The 19,717-nt window shown below is 37.4% G+C and overlaps 2 protein-coding genes across 2 annotated transcripts in view; both read left to right on the forward strand.

Moving 5' to 3' along the window:
- The first annotated feature begins 1,098 nt into the window (after positions 1–1,098).
- LOC145643528 (Fc receptor-like A) lies at positions 1,099–4,136 on the forward strand. The gene is made up of 5 exons (XM_081695036.1): positions 1,099–1,104; positions 1,187–1,499; positions 1,663–1,986; positions 3,037–3,309; positions 4,120–4,136. Exons 1-5 carry the CDS (start codon positions 1,099–1,101, stop codon positions 4,134–4,136), a joined length of 933 nt encoding a protein of 310 aa, XP_081551162.1.
- Positions 4,137–7,805: 3,669 nt separating this feature from the next.
- The window catches only part of LOC145643529 (Fc receptor-like protein 5), a 76,191-nt gene continuing 64,279 nt past the window's right edge, over positions 7,806–19,717 (forward strand). The window contains exons 1-2 of the mRNA XM_081695038.1: positions 7,806–7,945; positions 16,853–17,122. Coding sequence (XP_081551164.1) covers positions 7,840–7,945; positions 16,853–17,122 — 376 coding nt within the window. The 5' untranslated portion in view covers positions 7,806–7,839. The remainder of the gene's footprint in view (positions 7,946–16,852; positions 17,123–19,717) is intronic.

A 19,717-nucleotide genomic window follows, 5' to 3' on the forward strand; every position in this document is an offset into this window, starting at 1 on the left:
TCTCTAGTTGGCAGTACAGCTGGAATGAAGAGGGTTCACTCAGTCCTGTCAGCAGAGAACAGCTTTACACAATCAGTGGTGCTGAAGAGTCTCATACAGGTAACTACACCTGTAGAGGAACAGAGGCAGGAGGATCCCACTACTCCCACACCAGTGATGCTGTTACGCTGACTGTATCAGGTGAGTGTGTTCAACTCTTTAGTTATTATTAACCGCAACATAATATGACTACAGATGACACCAAATATCTGCAGTCCATCAGTCTGATTTACCTCCACTATCAGCCTCAGGTCACCATGTGATCAGATCTGCATCAGCACTTTGGCTGAGATGTTGCATCCTAATAGATTGTGTCACTCTGTTATATAATGACTGTGGTAAAGCGTCTGGAAGCAGCATGTGAACTTAATTTATGAGCTGAACCGTTTGTTTCATTTCCATCAGCAGTGAAACCTAAACCTGAACTCACATCTAGCCCTCAAGGAGCTGCACTGATGGGAAACCCAGTGACTCTGTACTGTAAGATGGTGCAGTCTACTGGATGGAGGTTTTACTGGTCCAAACACACACAGAACCCTGAGAATGAGACCAACACTGCAACACGCTCCTACACCATCAGTGCAGTGAAGCTTTCTGATGGAGGCCAGTACTGGTGTAGAGCTGGCAGAGGAAATCCAGTCTACTACACACACTTCAGTGATGCGCTCTGGGTAAACATTACTGGTAAGGGAGTTTCTGCGATAGTGATACTATATACAGCTGAACATATAAACAACATGCAGATAACAGTGGTGGCACAAGGCTGGTTTTAGAGTTAAGAAGACAATACAGTTAACATTACAGTGTTAAGAAGACAATACAGTTAACAATACAGTGTTAAGAAGACAATACACCTAACATTACACTGTATGAAGACAATGCAGTTATCAATACAGGGTTAAGAAAAAGCTATAGAATTAAGGACTGCAAAAAGGCTCAGAGTGAATAGAGAGTGTGAGGAGATGAGAACTGAGCTCAGGTGTGTACAGGGTTTGTTTAGGAGTAAGGTGGTTAAATACAGAAATACCATCATTTAGTTATTTTAAAGTACTGTAGAGTATGAATGTCTGAGTATTTTCTATCAGTTAAACTATCAGTTTTCCTATAGTACAGTGAACAGTTAGTGTATGTGGCATAGGTTTAACAGTATTGTGTAACATTTGTTTTGTCTGATTTGGCAGATGTGTCTTCTCCAGTCTCTCTGATCATCATTCCCAACAGAACTCAACACTTCAGTGGTCACTCTCTCTCACTGAGCTGTGAGGACCAGAGGAACTCTACTACATGGAGAGTCATGCAGGACTCACAAAATAGGAGTGTGTCAGACTGTCCATCAGACATGGGATCAGTTACAAGCTCTACATGCAACATCAGCTCTCTCTCCACAGCCCACACTGGAGTGTACTGGTGTCAGTCTAAGTCTTTAGGGAGCAGTAAACCTGTCAACATCACAGTGCATGGTGGGTCTCCAGTAAATTTTATATCAGGAACCATAGGACTAGTGATAGAATATAATAACTCTACTATATTTATTTGTAGTATTAGATGAATAATATTTCATGCATGTGAAAATACTTGTGTGTATTTTCCACATTTTATGTTTTCTGCATCTCTTTTTTACAGATGGTGATGTGATCCTGGACAGTCCTGTACATCCTGTGACTGAGGGAGATCCTCTGACTCTACAATGTTTATTGAACAAAACACCTTCAAACCTCATAGCTTACTTCTATAAAGATGGATCATTCATTCAGGACCAGACCACAGGACAGATAACCATCCATGCCATCTCAAAATCAGATGAGGGTCTCTACCACTGTGAATACCCAGAGAGAAGAGCGTCACCACAGAGCTGGGTCTCAGTCAGAGGTGGGAAATCCAATTCATCATATTTGATTTATTTTGCATTAAATCAGGACCCCCCCCCCCCACTCTTCCATAAGGAATGCAAAACATTTAGAGTTGCATTAAACATTTAATGAACGTGTAAGAATGGATTGCAGATGTCCACTATAGATCCACATAACCATAAGACCATTATTATTGTAAAAGCACAACTTTTATATGTGTATGTTGAAGGGCAAACAAGGTGCAATACATTTAGTTTTCAGTTGAACACGGGAAGAATAGCAACCCCGATGACCTTGGGAAAACCAAACTAAAACTTCCCAAACAAAACCAGAAAACAGGGAGGAACTTTAATGGCTAAGGGGAGCCCTGGAAGAGAGACAGAATTGAGGGAAAACTGGAGAGAGGAGGGGAGGGGACACATAAAAACAAAGACACCCTCACAGAGCTGAAGAGAGGTGCAGCACAAGGGCTCACAGACCTCAATACCCAAAAGTTACTAGCTAGGGGCTTGGCTCAACACTCTAACACTTACACAGAAATATAGATCCCCAAATCAAGACAAAAAGTGCAATTATACAAAATGACAATATATGAAAATAAATACTCAGCAATTACTCCTATTCACCAAATGAAGTATGTGTCATGTGTCTATTGCTCACACTCAATTTTGACTACTAATTTGTTTTTTTGTTTTTTTTACAACCTGTGCAGTATGTTTCCACCACGCTTGGTTTAACGGAGTAATAAAATCAGTACATCACTGCATTCCCAAAAATGTTTTCCTTGTCAGGATTCCACCTTTGTCACATTTGTAAACGGATCTTGATGTGGCCTTAACATTTCCATGTTAACCATTGTGCTTAGATATTAGATGAATAATGTCTGGCTGAAATTTGAGATGAATAATTTTATTGGAAATCAACACCCCCTCTTGTTTATATTAGTAGTGCCTAATGCAATTTGCGGAGGTTATTTACAACGTTTATTTGTCATTTACACAATTTGAGAAAATCTTCATGCTTATCTACTGTTACATATTATTTGTTTTAGTAACAGTTTAGAAATAGCCTTCTTTCTGTGCATATACATAAAAACAACTTCATTAACAGAAGCAATTATTCAGTGGATTTGATGATCTTTCCACAGCAAGACCAAAAGCTGTGGCCTCCATAAAGCCTGATCCACAGGTATTTGCGGGAGAGACTGCCACTCTCAGATGTGACATAGAGGGAAGAGGAGTCTATAGGTGGCAGTACAGCTGGACGAAAGAGGGTTCAGAGAGAACTGTCAGTAGTGAACAGGAGTACAGTATCGGTGGTGTTAAAGATACTCATGAAGGTGAATACACCTGTAGAGGATCAGAGACAGGAGGATCACGTTACTCCCACACCAGTGATGCTGTTACACTGACTGTATCAGGTGAGTGTGATCATGCACTCAGTACTTATGTATTGACAGAGTGATTAGACTGTCACCGACTGCTCTCAGTCCCACTGGTCACGTGGTATGGACCACCGCGTGATGTGGGAGTTTGTCTTTTTGTTTGTGACCACGCCCATTTTCACACACTTGTACCGGCTTCTGTCTCTAATGTCTGAGTGTATTTAAACTGTTGCAGGAGAGAACAGGGTTGTCCGTCTTTTATCAAGTTCATGTTTGATTATGTTCAACTACATTTTTATGTTCACGATAGTATCGCATGTTATGTTTGTAACCTGTTGTCCGTGGTCACCTACCTGGTTTTCTGCGAATGCTGATATGTTTGTCCTTCGTCCATCCTTACAATGGAGTTTAAATAAAGTTTAAAAACTTTTTAAACTTTATTTTAATCATTTTAATATTTACAGTATAATATGCAAAAAAACACCAAACAATTCACAAACCTAAATATTTCTTCATCAATTATTTAAATGAGAGCAGAGGCATCAGAGAAGTGAGTGTGATCAATGTTCAGTAAACTCATCTCACCATGCAGTCAGTACATATGCATTGAGAGTGATTAGAAACACACATCCTTACAATGGAGTCACTCTATTAACCTTAATGTGATCAAAGAAAATATTTTATTTACAGTTGTTTTAATCATTTTAATTTTCATCTTATAATAGGCAAAGTGAGCAAACTTTATAAACTTTATTTCTTTATAAATGATTTAATTGTGAAGGGCTCATCCATTCCATTTATCATCACACTGTGATAAAACCTGCTAGTTTTCCTTTCCTGCTACAGTGTTTGTGGAGTTTTAGGCCAGATTCATCCACCCTCATCAGACATAAATACTTGTTTAGTATTGCTTGGTAATTTTTTATGATGATTTACTACAGAGTTTATTTATCTGCATCCCTTGCTGCTCCACTGGCACTTTTTAGAATAAGTACTGAGATAAGTACAGTACAGAGATGAGTACAGAGGTGCACAGAATGTGAAACATAAATTGAGCAACAAGCTGGAAATTTGGTATAAATTACTTCAATGACAGCAGTGTGATTAACATGATCCAGCATTGGGCAGTGTAATACATTTAGCTTTACTGCAAAATGTAGAACATTCTGGTGCTAAAACAGGGAGCCTGAGAGGAATTATAATGAGAGGATGTGGTTGTGAACTGGCTCACTATAATACACTCTTGACTGTGTAGAAACATGTTAAAAGAGACAGATAATGGCAAACTCTAATGTGGCATGAAAAGCCCTTTGATGCTGCATTCTGCTCGTACTTGCTTATGCACATATTCTGTACACTATGCAGGAGAGACAAACTGACAGAAAAAGAAATGGAGAAAACGAGTTGTGAGAGAGCACAAGTATGTCCAGTAATACCCATTAGGTCTATTTTAGTTATGATTCTTAGGAACCATAACCATATTCATTACATCATTCCAATAAGCCATTTTTACAAACATGAATGGCAGAATTGTTTAATTTAATTGTTTAATCCGATTATAGCAATTCCTTGTCCACCAGAAATAGATTATAGGAGTAATAGTATACCAGTTCCTAAAGGAACATGATAACACCATTACATACATTTTATTCCGAAGCATCTAGAAGACCCTACGGCATATGCATACTTGCTTTTTGTTGATTTTAGTTCTGCATTTGGATTTGCTTCAGCACTCATGAAACATCAAGAGGAAAAACAAGATCACCCAACATCACCCTTGGAATACAAATATTTTACACTGGTTACACAACTTTGATCATCTGAGCTACGTGCTGCCTACCAGGCCTCACCACTTGTTTTCACCTTTTTACAGGGTGACAAAAGTTGGCATTGTTGTGCAAGCTGAGACGTACAGTGTGAAATGCATCTGGGGAAGCAGCTAGTTAAGTGATAAATGTGGCATATGGTTGATGGTGCGCTCAGTAGGTCAGGAATTAACACATTAGAGCAGAATTGGTGTAAATGATAAATAGGGTTCAACAATTTCTATTGATGGTAAGAGAGAAACACAGTAGTGACAAAGTGTTTAACCCATTGATAACAACATATTGCACGATACGTGTCTTTCATTTTGTTTTGATTCTTCCAATCCGACTATTTATTCAGAGGTTCTACTGAAGCTTTCATGTTTCTCAAGTTTTCTAGTCTTAATTTTGTTACCAGCTTTTGTCTGGAATTTTGTCTGATTAATGGTTTCATATAATTTATTTTAATTTGAAATACTGTGTGTTGAATCCATCTTTGTTCATATAGATGTGCCGGTCATTGAGAATCCACTTGTGCCTCAGTGTCTGCTAAATAAGCACTATTTTTAGATGCTTATAAAAGTTGGCAATGTTATGTAAGTCACATATGTCTGTGTTTTATTTTAACAATCCATGTTTAGCCATATCTGGAACACCAGACATAAAAGAGAGGACAAATTGTTTGCAAAACATGAATGCATAACATAGACTCATAATGCCAACTAAAATATTACTAGTTTAGCTACTAACCCACTGAAAAAAAGATAATGGCAGTTTTGGCAATACACATAACACATTTAGGGCCCTTTAACTTATCCAACACATCAGAGTGGCCCACATGGATCTGACAGTGAATCTCAACTGCGTATTAAAAACGAAAGAACACCAGGTGAAATCTTGGCTGTGGGAGATGATGCAGACAGTATTCTCTGTATGTCAATGACTGAGTTAGACAAAAAGGAAATACATCAAAACGCAGCTCTGTTTTGGTATGCATAACATCATACAGTATTTGACAGAGCCCAGTTTAATTATCAGTGCCAGGAAGAGGGGAAAGTACAGTGCAATTTATCATAGCTGTTCATAAATGATCAAAGCATTGAAATTTTAGCACAATATTGAAGAATTAATCAGGGAAAGAACAGAAGTTGGAAAAAGACACTGACTGAACTTCTTCAGGTAGATGCTGATTTAGCTCTAGCCTTGTCTATACTAAAAATATGTGAAAATGAGACTGTGAAAAATCAACACGCTGTGTTACACTGTAGTGTAGATGCAGGAAAAACCCCTGACATGAAATGAGATGCCATCAGAAGCAAGATGACAATCAGAAATTCATCTCAGTATCAAAAGTATGAGAGATGTGACAAAAAAACTGTCAACCAAATCAAACAGAACCTGTACAATAAGACCGTGGTAGATGTCTTGTAGGGAAGAAAGTTTCATGGAAAAACTTCCCAGGTAGAGACACTGTGTGCCATAAATGTTGCATAAATGCTGCTCACTCTGTGTCTCAGGGTGAGTGTGACACATAGTATGAGGACTACCCTTCACTTGGAGAAGTGTCCTCAGCTACTACTGAGTAGTTGTGCTGTGTACAGAATCAAGAAATTAACTCTTTTCATCCTCTTTTTGAACCTCTAGAGATGAAATTCAGGGTAGTAGAGCAGGTTGAAGCCTATAAATATAGGAACACAGAAATAAATGAATTTTTGTCCTTCTCCCAACATGATGATTTTGTATATATGAAATATCAACAATGCTTAATTCGTTGATTAAATCCCTTGTTGAATCAGATCAACTTTGCAATATTACATCCTAGTGCACCTTTCTCACTGCCAAGAGTAAAACCAGGTGAGAATAAATAATCAGAAAGGCAAAGTCCACTATCAGAGCTGTACAGATGGTGTGTTGAGAGGAAAGATGCTGCTTCCATAATAAAGGACCCTACACATCCCCTTCACTGCTCCTTTCAGTGACTCCCATTGTGCCGTCACTATAAAGTTTCACTGGCAACAGCAAATTATTTTAAAAGTGAAAAAAGAATACTGTTATTTTGAACTTGCAATCAGAGACCAACATCTTCATAATGAATTTGCTCTCTTAAAATTATGGTGATCAAACTGATGTGATAGTACAATGTACAGTTTGCTTTCAATTGGACATTCCTGATACACGATGCATGAAAAGACCAAGTGTAAATAGTCTCAATTTATTCATATATCCCTTCCTACTCCACTGGCACTTGTCTCTCATTGTAATACATCATTGTTTTTATACATACAGAGATTGGTGGTGCTTATATATTGTGCATAAGCAGGATTTGGTTCAGTATGAATGAAATTTGGAAAAGCTGGTTAAACCCAGCAAGCATTCATTTTGGAATACTTCATACCTGTTATGCAACTTTGATAATTTTAATAATAAATTATACGTCCAACCTTCACCACTGCAGCTTTTTTAGTATCTGAATCTAAATGAATTCACTGAATCTAAATGCCACATTAGGCACAAATGCTGCTATTTCCACAAATAATAAAGTTTCCCCTCGTGTTGTAAATGGAGATTCTAATACCTTCCTCATTTCATATTAACAGCAAAACCCAAACCAACTGTGAAGGTTAAGCCTCAGACGTCTGTCTACACTGGAGACACTGTTACTCTAAGCTGTGAGGTACAGCTGTCTACTGGATGGACGTTTTTATGGAACATTTACCCTCAGCAGCCAAAATCATGGACCACTGTAAGAAAAAACAATATAATGGATGTGACAGTCTCTGAAGAAGCAACTTCAGAATATGGTTGCGGTGCACGAAGGGGACAATACTACACACATTACAGTGACGTAGTCAAGATCACAGCAGCTGGTAAGTGATGTTTTATATTTTCATCTGCATAGTGATTTATGTATCTGCACTTTTGTCTCTACAAGCCCCTCTGCCACTCTCTTCCTGAAGTCACACACATGCATCAGTGTTGAGATTTCATAAATAAGCAAAGGCAGTATTCTGATATTTGATATTGTACATTGACGGAGATATAAATGTAACTGTTAAATGTAGACCACGTGTACCTAATAATGGGTATATTATTTAACCCCATACACTACACTGTGAGATACAGAATAGCAGTACTATAAGTTAAGGAATAATAAAGCAATCTATGTTCTATGAGATCTATGAGATATTTTCATAGATAAATATAAAACTTTCATAAATTGTCCATCCAAATTGATAATAATTGGGCACCACCCTGATTACCAGGGAAAATGAAATCATTTAAATTAATGTATTAATGATTATTAATTCAGTCTCAACCCATAAAGGTCACCACTTCGATAACATGATGTCTCATCTACCAAAAAGTAGAATACCACTCTTTACTCACAAGAGTTATTTCTAAGGGTATATTTATTGGATAAACAGAAATAGGAGAACATGCATATAAATCATTGACTACGATTCTACTAATGACCAGAGGTACTGAGTTCACTAAAATCGTTATATTACAAAATATGTAACAAACACTGTAACGGAAACAAATTAACTCAAAGTAGATTCATGTGGACTGAAGTGGCTAACTGATAAATAAAGAAAAATAATGGAAAGAAAATCAAATCTGTTTAAGTAACCTGTGAGAGTGATTAACTGGGCAGAGCATGCTTATCAAACAATACCAAACAAGATTCGTTTTGAGAGAGTGTGACAAAGTATAACTGGAAGACTTAGAAGAAATAGACAACTTATTGAAACAACCTGAGAGAGAACTAATTAGGACTGAAGAGGCTGCTTAGCAGATGAAAGGAAGGAGTTAACTGACCAGTTTTGATGTATAAACAGTTAAATTAACTATTTATATCAGCTGGTAACATAAAAAGGAAATGTCTATCCTTATGAGTCATTAGGCTCGACAATGTCAAACCATCTGGATAGCACTGAGAGAGAGAGAGAGAGTCCATTTCCATTATATCATCTGGATGGCCTTTAGAGAGAGTCTGTTTTCTAGTCCATTGACCTTGCATGAGTGATATAGGCCACTGACAATGAAATGACCAGGTTTTCTTGACCCATGGGATTGGAGTTAGGAGCTGGTTCAGTTAGAGTCAGAGGCCTTTTAGGTTAGGCCTTTCAGAAACAGGAGCTTTGGTATCAGTGGTTATGTGACCCATGCTTGCTCTTGATGACTGTTGTAGAGGTTATTGGCTTAGTTTTAAAAAGAAAAGTTTAAGTCTTGATTTCTTCTTTGTTACATGCTCCTGGTTGATGGCAAGACAACAGGTTGTAACAGTCCTATGAGAAGTGTGTGCGCGTGTAAAGTAACCGAGCATGAAACCAACACTAATAACTTCTGTGTTTATATCTATTTACGTTTAGCGATAAAAACAGACATCAATGGCGAGAGCACGTGGTTTAAGGAATGAGAACAAATCTTGAGTGGTCAAGAAGTACAGGTGGACATTGTGGATGGTGCCAAAGAAACGGAAATAATAAAACGGCTTCCCTGCCTACCGTATAACTTTCCTGATTAACAATACTATAAAGTGGCACCCGCCCCTGAGATACCACATCTATACATTGTATTCACCTGTAACCACGTTACCTTACTTGTCCACTCTGACAGATAGGGGAGACCTAACAGTAATCTCATAAATAACACTCAACAACAGTAGAGTTCACAAATTCGCAAGATGTCTTAAGTAACTGATCTCTAGCATGCCCCAGATCAGTGCTGCTCCATTTCAGCAAGGTGGTCCACCTTTAAAGCAGTAGTCCCGCCTCCATCTCTGCACACAAGGCTTTTCACTGGGTTACCAGCAACAAGAAAAGCAACCAATGCTAAACAAAAATGTGCACACCTGGCACAAAACATTCTTGTTAAAGTTCTTTGGTGGTAACTCATAGACTAAGGGTTTAGGGGTTCTGCTTAATTGGTACAAATAAGATTTCTAGTAAATACAATTTCAAGTGGTTAACAATTTGTTTACAGTAAACAGGAGGTAAGCAACATAAACGTAAATTGATTGTGAGGAATAAAGCAAATGAATATTGAAGAGAATAATGAAACAAAGGACATTTCTCAAATAATAAAACCAAACATCACAGTTTAACGATAATATTAAGATACCCAAACATTACTGGCTGATTACCATTTGACATCATAGTAGGTTAAAATATCAAGTTATTACTTTGTGAAGCTGTGGGAAAAGAAACTTGTACATCTCTGTGGGATGAGAAAACCTGGCTGCCCTGGTAAGTTTTGAGTCTGATGGAATTTAGGATCATGGTTCCTTGGGTATAAAGATACTGTTACAGGGTTAGTGCCATCCCAATCTGTGGATTTATTACACCTACAAAGTGTTGGAAGAACATTTTCCAGTTTTAATGTTTTGAACATCAATATTGGACTATTTTGGCCTTGTTCCCAACACAGTTTTCTCTAAACTTCTCTAAAAGGATATAAAAAAGATCTATCTATCTAGATCTATCTATGAGTTCATACTGTATGTTTTTATAGAAAGACACCAAATGCATTATTTGTGTACAGATGCAAATAAGGTAGGTACTATACTAGGTTGCTAGGTAGATAGCTGTTATTGTTAACATAGATATATAACTAGCTAGCTAATATTAATTCTGTATTAATATTAATATTAATACAGAAAGCACCTCAGTTAATTGTGTGAACATTAGCAAAATCCTCCATCATGATTCACAATCATTTAAATAACAAAGCAGTGCTAACTATAGCCAAAAAATAAAGGTGCACTTCATAGTTTAGCGAAATGTAGCGAGGTAGCTAGATTCTAGATTGTAAAGCGCCTTTTGGTATTAGAAAGGCACTATGTTATATGTGTAAATAATTTGAGGATGGTGGGCCTGTGTGCAAAACAATTAGATCTTAGAACAGGTAAAACAAGAGGAAAAACTAAACACCACACCAAGCATGGAATAAGGGAGAACAATGGACGACACGGGAAGAACGGCAACCCCGATGACCTGGGGAAAACAAAACTAAAACTTCCCAAACAAAACCAGAAAACAGGGAGGAACTTTAATGGCTAAGGAGAACCCTGGGAGAGAGACAGACTTGAGAGGGAAAACTGGAGAGGGGAGGGGACATGTAATAACAAAGACACCCTCGCAGAGCTGAAGAGAGGTGTAGCACAAGGGCTCACAGACCTCAATACCCAAAGGTTACCGGCTAGGAGCTTGGCTCAACACTTTAGCAAAGACCCCACACTGAGTGACTGGGTCACTGAGTTTATATAGGTGTAGCCCAGCCTGATTAGTAGTGTGCCTGACTCGAGGCCTCCCTCTGGTGGCCCGAGGGGGCCTCGGCCTGGTGCCAACCCTTACAATATCAGACTGTATTAACTTGTGTACCTGAAATTCCTATATGCTGTATTTCACTTTATCACGCACCCCAAAAACTTTCTCCACCATCTGCCCCTCCCCCCACAAAAATAATTCCTGCAGGTCCCACTGATTCTTCACATGTAACACTTACACAGAAATATAGATCCCCAAATCAAGACAAAAAGTGCAATTATACAACATGACAATATATGAAAAAAATACTCAGCAATTACTCCTAATCACCAAATGAAGTATGTGCCATGTGTCTATTGCTCACACTCAGTTTTGACTACTAATTTGTTTGGTTTTTTTACAACCTGTGCAGTATGTTTCCACCACGCTTGGTTTAACGGAGTAATAAAATCAGTACATCACTGCATTCCCAAAAAAGTTTTCCTTGTCAGGATTCCACCTTTGTCACATTTGTAAACGGATCTTGATGTGGCCTTAACATTTCCATGTTAACCATTGTGCTTAGATATTAGATGAATAATGTCTGGCTGAAATTTGAGATGAATAATTTTATTGGAAATCAACACCCCCTCTTGTTTATATTAGTAGTGCCTAATGCAATTTGCGGAGGTTATTTACAACATTTATTTGTCATTTACACAATTTGAGAAAATCTTCATGCTTATCTACTGTTACATATTATTTGTTTTAGTAACAGTTAAAGGTTTATAAATAGCCTTCTTTCTGTTTTCCATTATCTGCATATACATGAAAACAACTTCACTAAAAAAAACAATTATTCAGTGGATTTGATGATCTTTCCACAGCAAGACCAAAAGCTGTGGCCTCCATAAAGCCTGATCCACAGGTATTTGCGGGAGAGACTGCCACTCTCAGATGTGACATAGAGGGAAGAGGAGTCTATAGGTGGCAGTACAGCTGGACGAAAGAGGGTTCAGAGAGAACTGTCAGTAGTGAACAGGAGTACAGTATCGGTGGTGTTAAAGATACTCATGAAGGTCAATACACCTGTAGAGGATCAGAGACAGGAGGATCACGTTACTCCCACACCAGTGATGCTGTTACACTGACTGTATCAGGTGAGTGTGATCATGCACTCAGTACTTATGTATTGACAGAGTGATTAGACTGTCACCGACTGCTCTCAGTCCCACTGGTCACGTGGTATAGACCACCGCGTGATGTGGGAGTTTGTCTCTTTGTTTGTGACCACGCTCATTTTCACACACTTGTACCGGCTTCTGTCTCTAATGTCTGAGTGTATTTAAACTGTTGCAGGAGAGAACAGGGTTGTCCGTCTTTTATCAAGTTCATGTTTGATTATGTTCAACTACATTTTTATGTTCACGATAGTATCGCATGTTATGTTTGTAACCTGTTGTCCGTGGTCACCTACCTGGTTTTCTGCGAATGCTGATATGTTTGTCCTTCGTCCATCCTTACAATGGAGTTTAAATAAAGTTTAAAAACTTTTTAAACTTTATTTTAATCATTTTAATATTTACAGTATAATATGCAAAAAAACACCAAACAATTCACAAACCTAAATATTTCTTCATAAATTATTTAAATGAGAGCAGAGGCATCAGAGAAGTGAGTGTGATCAATGTTCAGTAAACTCATCTCACCATGCAGTCAGTACATATGCATTGAGAGTGATTAGAAACACACATCCTTACAATGGAGTCACTCTATTAACCTTAATGTGATCAAAGAAAATATTTTATTTACAGTTGTTTTAATCATTTTAATTTTCATCTTATAATAGGCAAAGTGAGCAAACTTTATAAACTTTATTTCTTTATAAATGATTTAATTGTGAAGGGCTCATTCATTCCATTTATCATCACACTGTCATAAAACCTGCTAGTTTTCCTTTCCTGCTACAGTGTTTGTGGAGTTTTAGGCCAGATTCATCCACCCTCATCAGACATAAATACTTGTTTAGTAATGCTTGGTAATTTTTTATGATGATTTACTACAGAGTTTATTTATCTGCATCCCTTGCTGCTCCACTGGCACTTTTTAGAATAAGTACAGAGATAAGCACAGTACAGAGATGAGTACAGAGGTGCACAGAATGTGAAACATAAATTGAGCAACAAGCTGGAAATTTGGTATAAATTACTTCAATGACAGCAGTGTGATTAACATGATCCAGCATTGGGCAGTGTAATACATTTAGCTTTACTGCAAAATGTAGAACATTCTGGTGCTAAAACAGGGAGCCTGAGAGGAATTATAATGAGAGGATGTGGTTGTGAACTGGCTCACTATAATACACTCTTGACTGTGTAGAAACATGTTAAAAGAGACAGATAATGGCAAACTCTAATGTGGCATGAAAAGCCCTTTGATGCTGCATTCTGCTCGTACTTGCTTATGCACATATTCTGTACACTATACAGGAGAGAGAAACTGACAGAAAAAGAAATGGAGAAAACGAGTTGTGAGAGAGCACAAGTATGTCCAGTAATACCCATTAGGTCTATTTTAGTTATGATTCTTAGGAACCATAACCATATTCATTACATCATTCCAATAAGCCATTTTTACAAACATGAATGGCAGAATTGTTTAATTTAATTGTTTAATCCGATTATAGCAATTCCTTGTCCACCAGAAATAGATTATAGGAGTAATAGTATACCAGTTCCTAAAGGAACATGATAACACCATTACATACATTTTATTCCGAAGCATCTAGAAGACCCTACGGCATATGCATACTTGCTTTTTGTTGATTTTAGTTCTGCATTTGGATTTGCTTCAGCACTCATGAAACATCAAGAGGAAAAACAAGATCACCCAACATCACCCTTGGAATACAAATATTTTACACTGGTTACACAACTTTGATCATCTGAGCTACGTGTTGCCTACCAGGCCTCACCACTTGTTTTCACCTTTTTACAGGGTGACAAAAGTTGGCATTGTTGTGCAAGCTGAGACGTACAGTGTGAAATGCATCTGGGGAAGCAGCTAGTTAAGTGATAAATGTGGCATATGGTTGATGGTGCGCTCAGTAGGTCAGGAATTAACACATTAGAGCAGAATTGGTGTAAATGATAAATAGGGTTCAACAATTTCTATTGATGGTAAGAGAGAAACACAGTAGTGACAAAGTGTTTAACCCATCGATAACAACATATTGCACGATACGTGTCTTTCATTTTGTTTTGATTCTTCCAATCCGACTATTTATTCAGAGGTTCTACTGAAGCTTTCATGTTTCTCAAGTTTTCTAGTCTTAATTTTGTTACCAGCTTTTGTCTGGAATTTTGTCTGATTAATGGTTTCATATAATGTATTTTAATTTGAAATACTGTGTGTTGAATCCATCTTTGTTCATATAGATGTGCCGGTCATTGAGAATCCACTTGTGCCTCAGTGTCTGCTAAATAAGCACTATTTTTAGATGCTTATAAAAGTTGGCAATGTTGTGTAAGTCACATATGTCTGTGTTTTATTTTAACAATCCATGTTTAGCCATATCTGGAACACCAGACATAAAAGAGAGGACAAATTGTTTGCAAAACATGAATGCATAACATAGACTCATAATGCCAACTAAAATATTACTAGTTTAGCTACTAACCCACTGAAAAAAAGATAATGGCAGTTTTGGCAATACACATAACACATTTAGGGCCCTTTAACTTATCCAACACATCAGAGTGGCCCACATGGATCTGACAGTGAATCTCAACTGCGTATTAAAAACGAAAGAACACCAGGTGAAATCTTGGCTATGGGAGATGATGCAGACAGTATTCTCTGTATGTCAATGACTGAGTTAGACAAAAAGGAAATACATCAAAACGCAGCTCTGTTTTGGTATGCATAACATCATACAGTATTTGACAGAGCCCAGTTTAATTATCAGTGCCAGGAAGAGGGGAAAGTACAATGGAATTTATCATAGCTGTTCATAAATGATCAAAGCATTGAAATTTTAGCACAATATTGAAGAATTAATCAGGGAAAGAACAAAAGTTGGAAAAAGACACTGACTGAACTTCTTCAGGTAGATGCTGATTTAGCTCTAGCCTTGTCTATACTAAAAATATGTGAAAATGAGACTGTGAAAAATCAACATGCTGTGTTACACTGTAGTGTAGATGCAGGAAAAACCCCTGACATGAAATGAGATGCCATCAGAAGCAAGATGACAATCAGAAATTCATCTCAGTATCAAAAGTATGAGAGATGTGACAAAAAAACTGTCAACCAAATCAAACAGAACCTGTACAATAAGACCGTGGTAGATGTCTTGTAGGGAAGAAAGTTTCATGGAAAAACTTCCCAGGTAGAGACACTGTGTGCCATAAATGTTGCATAAATGCTGCTCACTCTGTGTCTCAGGGTGAGTGTGACACATAGTATGAGGACTACCCTTCACTTGGAGAAGTGTCCTCAGCTACTACTGAGTAGTTGTGCTGTGTACAGAATCAAGAAATTAACTCTTTTCATCCTCTTTTTGAACCTCTAGAGATGAAATTCAGGGTAGTAGAGCAGGTTGAAGCCTATAAATATAGGAACACAGAAATAAATGAATTTTTGTCCTTCTCCCAACATGATGATTTTGTATATATGAAATATCAACAATGCTTAATTCGTTGATTAAATCCCTTGTTGAATCAGATCAACTTTGCAATATTACATCCTAGTGCACCTTTCTCACTGCCAAGAGTAAAACCAGGTGAGAATAAATAATCAGAAAGGCAAAGTCCACTATCAGAGCTGTACAGATGGTGTGTTGAGAGGAAAGATGCTGCTTCCATAATAAAGGACCCTACACATCCCCTTCACTGCTCCTTTCAGTGACTCCCATTGTGCCGTCACTATAAAGTTTCACTGGCAACAGCAAATTATTTTAAAAGTGAAAAAAGAATACTGTTATTTTGAACTTGCAATCAGAGACCAACATCTTCATAATGAATTTGCTCTCTTAAAATTATGGTGATCAAACTGATGTGATAGTACAATGTACAGTTTGCTTTCAATTGGACATTCCTGATACATGATGCATGAAAAGACCAAGTGTAAATAGTTTCAATTTATTCATATATCCCTTCCTACTCCACTGGCACTTGTCTCTCATTGTAATACATCATTGTTTTTATATATACAGAGATTGGTGGTGCTTGTATATTGTGCATAAGCAGGATTTGGTTCAGTATGAATGAAACTTGGAAAAGCTGGTTAAACCCAGCAAGCATTCATTTTGGAATACTTCATACTTGTTATGCAACTTTGATAATTTTAATAATAAATTACACGTCCAACCTTCACCACTGCAGCTTTTTTAGTATCTGAATCTAAATGAATTCACTGAATCTAAATGCCACATTAGGCACAAATGCTGCTATTTCCACAAATAATAAAGTTTCCCCTCGTGTTGTAAATGGAGATTCTAATACCTTCATCATTTCATATTAACAGCAAAACCCAAACCAACTGTGAAGGTTAAGCCTCAGACGTCTGTCTACACTGGAGACACTGTTACTCTAAGCTGTGAGGTACAGCAGTCTACTGGATGGACGTTTTTATGGAACATTTACCCTCAGCAGCCAAAATCATGGACCACTGTAAGAAAAAACAATATAATGGATGTGACAGTCTCTGAAGAAGGAACTTCAGAATATCGTTGTGCTGCACAAAGGGGACAATACTACACACATTACAGTGACGTAGTCAAGATCACAGCAGCTGGTAAGTGATGTTTTATATTTTCATCTGCATAGTGATTTATGTATCTGCACTTTTGTCTCTACAAGCCCCTCTGCCACTCTCTTCCTGAAGTCACACACATGCATGTGTTGAGATTTCATAAATAAGCAAAGGCAGTATTCTGATATTTGATATTGTACATTGACGGAGATATAAATGTAACTGTTAAATGTAGACCACGTGTACCTAATAATGGGTATATTATTTAACCCCATACACTACACTGTGAGATACAGAATAGCAGTACTATAAGTTAAGGAATAATAAAGCAATCTATGTAGTATGAGATCTATGAGATATTTTCATAGATAAATATAAAACTTTCATAAATTGTCCATCCAAATTGATAATAATTGGACACCACCCTGATTACCAGGGAAAATGAAATCATTTAAATTAATGTATTAATGATTATTAATTCAGTCTCAACCCATAAAGGTCACCACTTCGATAACATGATGTCTCATCTACCAAAAAGTAGAATACCACTCTTTACTCACAAGAGTTATTTCTAAGGGTATATTTATTGGATAAACAGAAATAGGAGAACATGCATATAAATCATTGATTACGATTCTACTAATGACCAGAGGTACTGAGTTCACTAAAATCGTTATATTACAAAATATGTAACAAACACTGTAACGGAAACAAATTAACTCAAAGTAGATTCATGTGGACTGAAGTGGCTAACTGATAAATAAAGAAAAAGAATGGAAAGAAAATCAAATCTGTTTAAGTAACCTGTGAGAGTGATTAACTGGGCAGAGCAGGCTTATCAAACAATACCAAACAAGATTCGTTTTGAGAGAGTGTGACAAAGTATAACTGGAAGACTTAGAAGAAATAGACAACTTATTGAAACAACCTGAGAGAGAACTAATTAGGACTGAAGAGGCTGCTTAGCAGATGAAAGGAAGGAGTTAACTGACCAGTTTTGATGTATAAACAGTTAAATTAACTATTTATATCAGCTGGTAACATAAAAAGGAAATGTCTGTCCTTATGAGTCATTAGGCTCGACAATGTCAAACCATCTGGATAGCACTGAGAGAGAGAGAGAGAGTTCATTTCCATTATATCATCTGGATGGCCTTTAGAGAGAGTCTGTTTTCTAGTCCATTGACCTTGCATGAGTGATATAGGCCACTGACAATGAAATGACCAGCTTTTCTTGACCCATGGGATTGGAGTTAGGAGCTGGTTCAGTTAGAGTCAGAGGCCTTTTAGGTTAGGCCTTTCAGAAACAGGAGCTTTGGTATCAGTGGTTATGTGACCCATGCTTGCTCTTGATGACTGTTGTAGAGGTTATTGGCTTAGTTTTAAAAAGAAAAGTTTAAGTCTTGATTTCTTCTTTGTTACATGCTCCTGGTTGATGGCAAGACAACAGGTTGTAACAGTCCTATGAGAAGTGTGTGCGTGTGTAAAGTAACCGAGCATGAAACCAACACTAATAACTTCTGTGTTTATATCTATTTACGTTTAGCGATAAAAACAGACATCAATGGCGAGAGCACGTGGTTTAAGGAATGAGAACAAATCTTGAGTGGTCAAGAAGTACAGGTGGACATTGTGGATGGTGCCAAAGAAACGGAAATAATAAAACGGCTTCCCTGCCTACCGTATAACTTTCCTGATTAACAATACTATAAAGTGGCACCCGCCCCTGAGATACCACATCTATACATTGTATTCACCTGTAACCACGTTACCTTACTTGTCCACTCTGACAGATAGGGGAGACCTAACAGTAATCTCATAAATAACACTCAACAACAGTAGAGTTCACAAATTCGCAAGATGTCTTAAGTAACTGATCTCTAGCATGCCCCAGATCAGTGCTGCTCCATTTCAGCAAGGTGGTCCACCTTTAAAGCAGTAGTCCCGCCTCCATCTCTGCACACAAGGCTTTTCACTGGGTTACCAGCAACAAGAAAAGCAACCAATGCTAAACAAAAATGTGCACACCTGGCACAAAACATTCTTGTTAAAGTTCTTTGGTGGTAACTCATAGACTAAGGGTTTAGGGGTTCTGCTTAATTGGTACAAATAAGATTTCTAGTAAATACAATTTCAAGTGGTTAACAATTTGTTTACAGTAAACAGGAGGTAAGCAACATAAACGTAAATTGATTGTGAGGAATAAAGCAAATGAATATTGAAGAGAATAATGAAACAAAGGACATTTCTCAAATAATAAAACCAAACATCACAGTTTAACGATAATATTAAGATACCCAAACATTACTGGCTGATTACCATTTGACATCATAGTAGGTTAAAATATCAAGTTATTACTTTGTGAAGCTGTGGGAAAAGAAACTTGTACATCTCTGTGGGATGAGAAAACCTGGCTGCCCTGGTAAGTTTTGAGTCTGATGGAATTTAGGATCATGGTTCCTTGGGTATAAAGATACTGTTACAGGGTTAGTGCCATCCCAATCTGTGGATTTATTACACCTACAAAGTGTTGGAAGAACATTTTCCAGTTTTAATGTTTTGAACATCAATATTGGACTATTTTGGCCTTGTTCCCAACACAGTTTTCTCTAAACTTCTCTAAAAGGATAAAAAAAG

Source organism: Electrophorus electricus, chromosome 13 (genome assembly GCF_041902795.1).
Source record: "Electrophorus electricus isolate QZ-2024a chromosome 13, ASM4190279v1, whole genome shotgun sequence".
In the NCBI taxonomy this organism is placed as follows: Eukaryota; Metazoa; Chordata; class Actinopteri; order Gymnotiformes; family Gymnotidae; genus Electrophorus; species Electrophorus electricus.

Coding starts and splice junctions, on each gene's coding strand:
- LOC145643528 (XM_081695036.1), top strand. Junction 1,500..1,662: donor TGTCAACATCACAGTGCATG/GTGGGTCTCCAG, acceptor TCTTTTTTACAG/ATGGTGATGTGATCCTGGAC. Junction 1,987..3,036: donor CCCACTCTTCCATAAGGAAT/GCAAAACATTTA, acceptor ATCTTTCCACAG/CAAGACCAAAAGCTGTGGCC.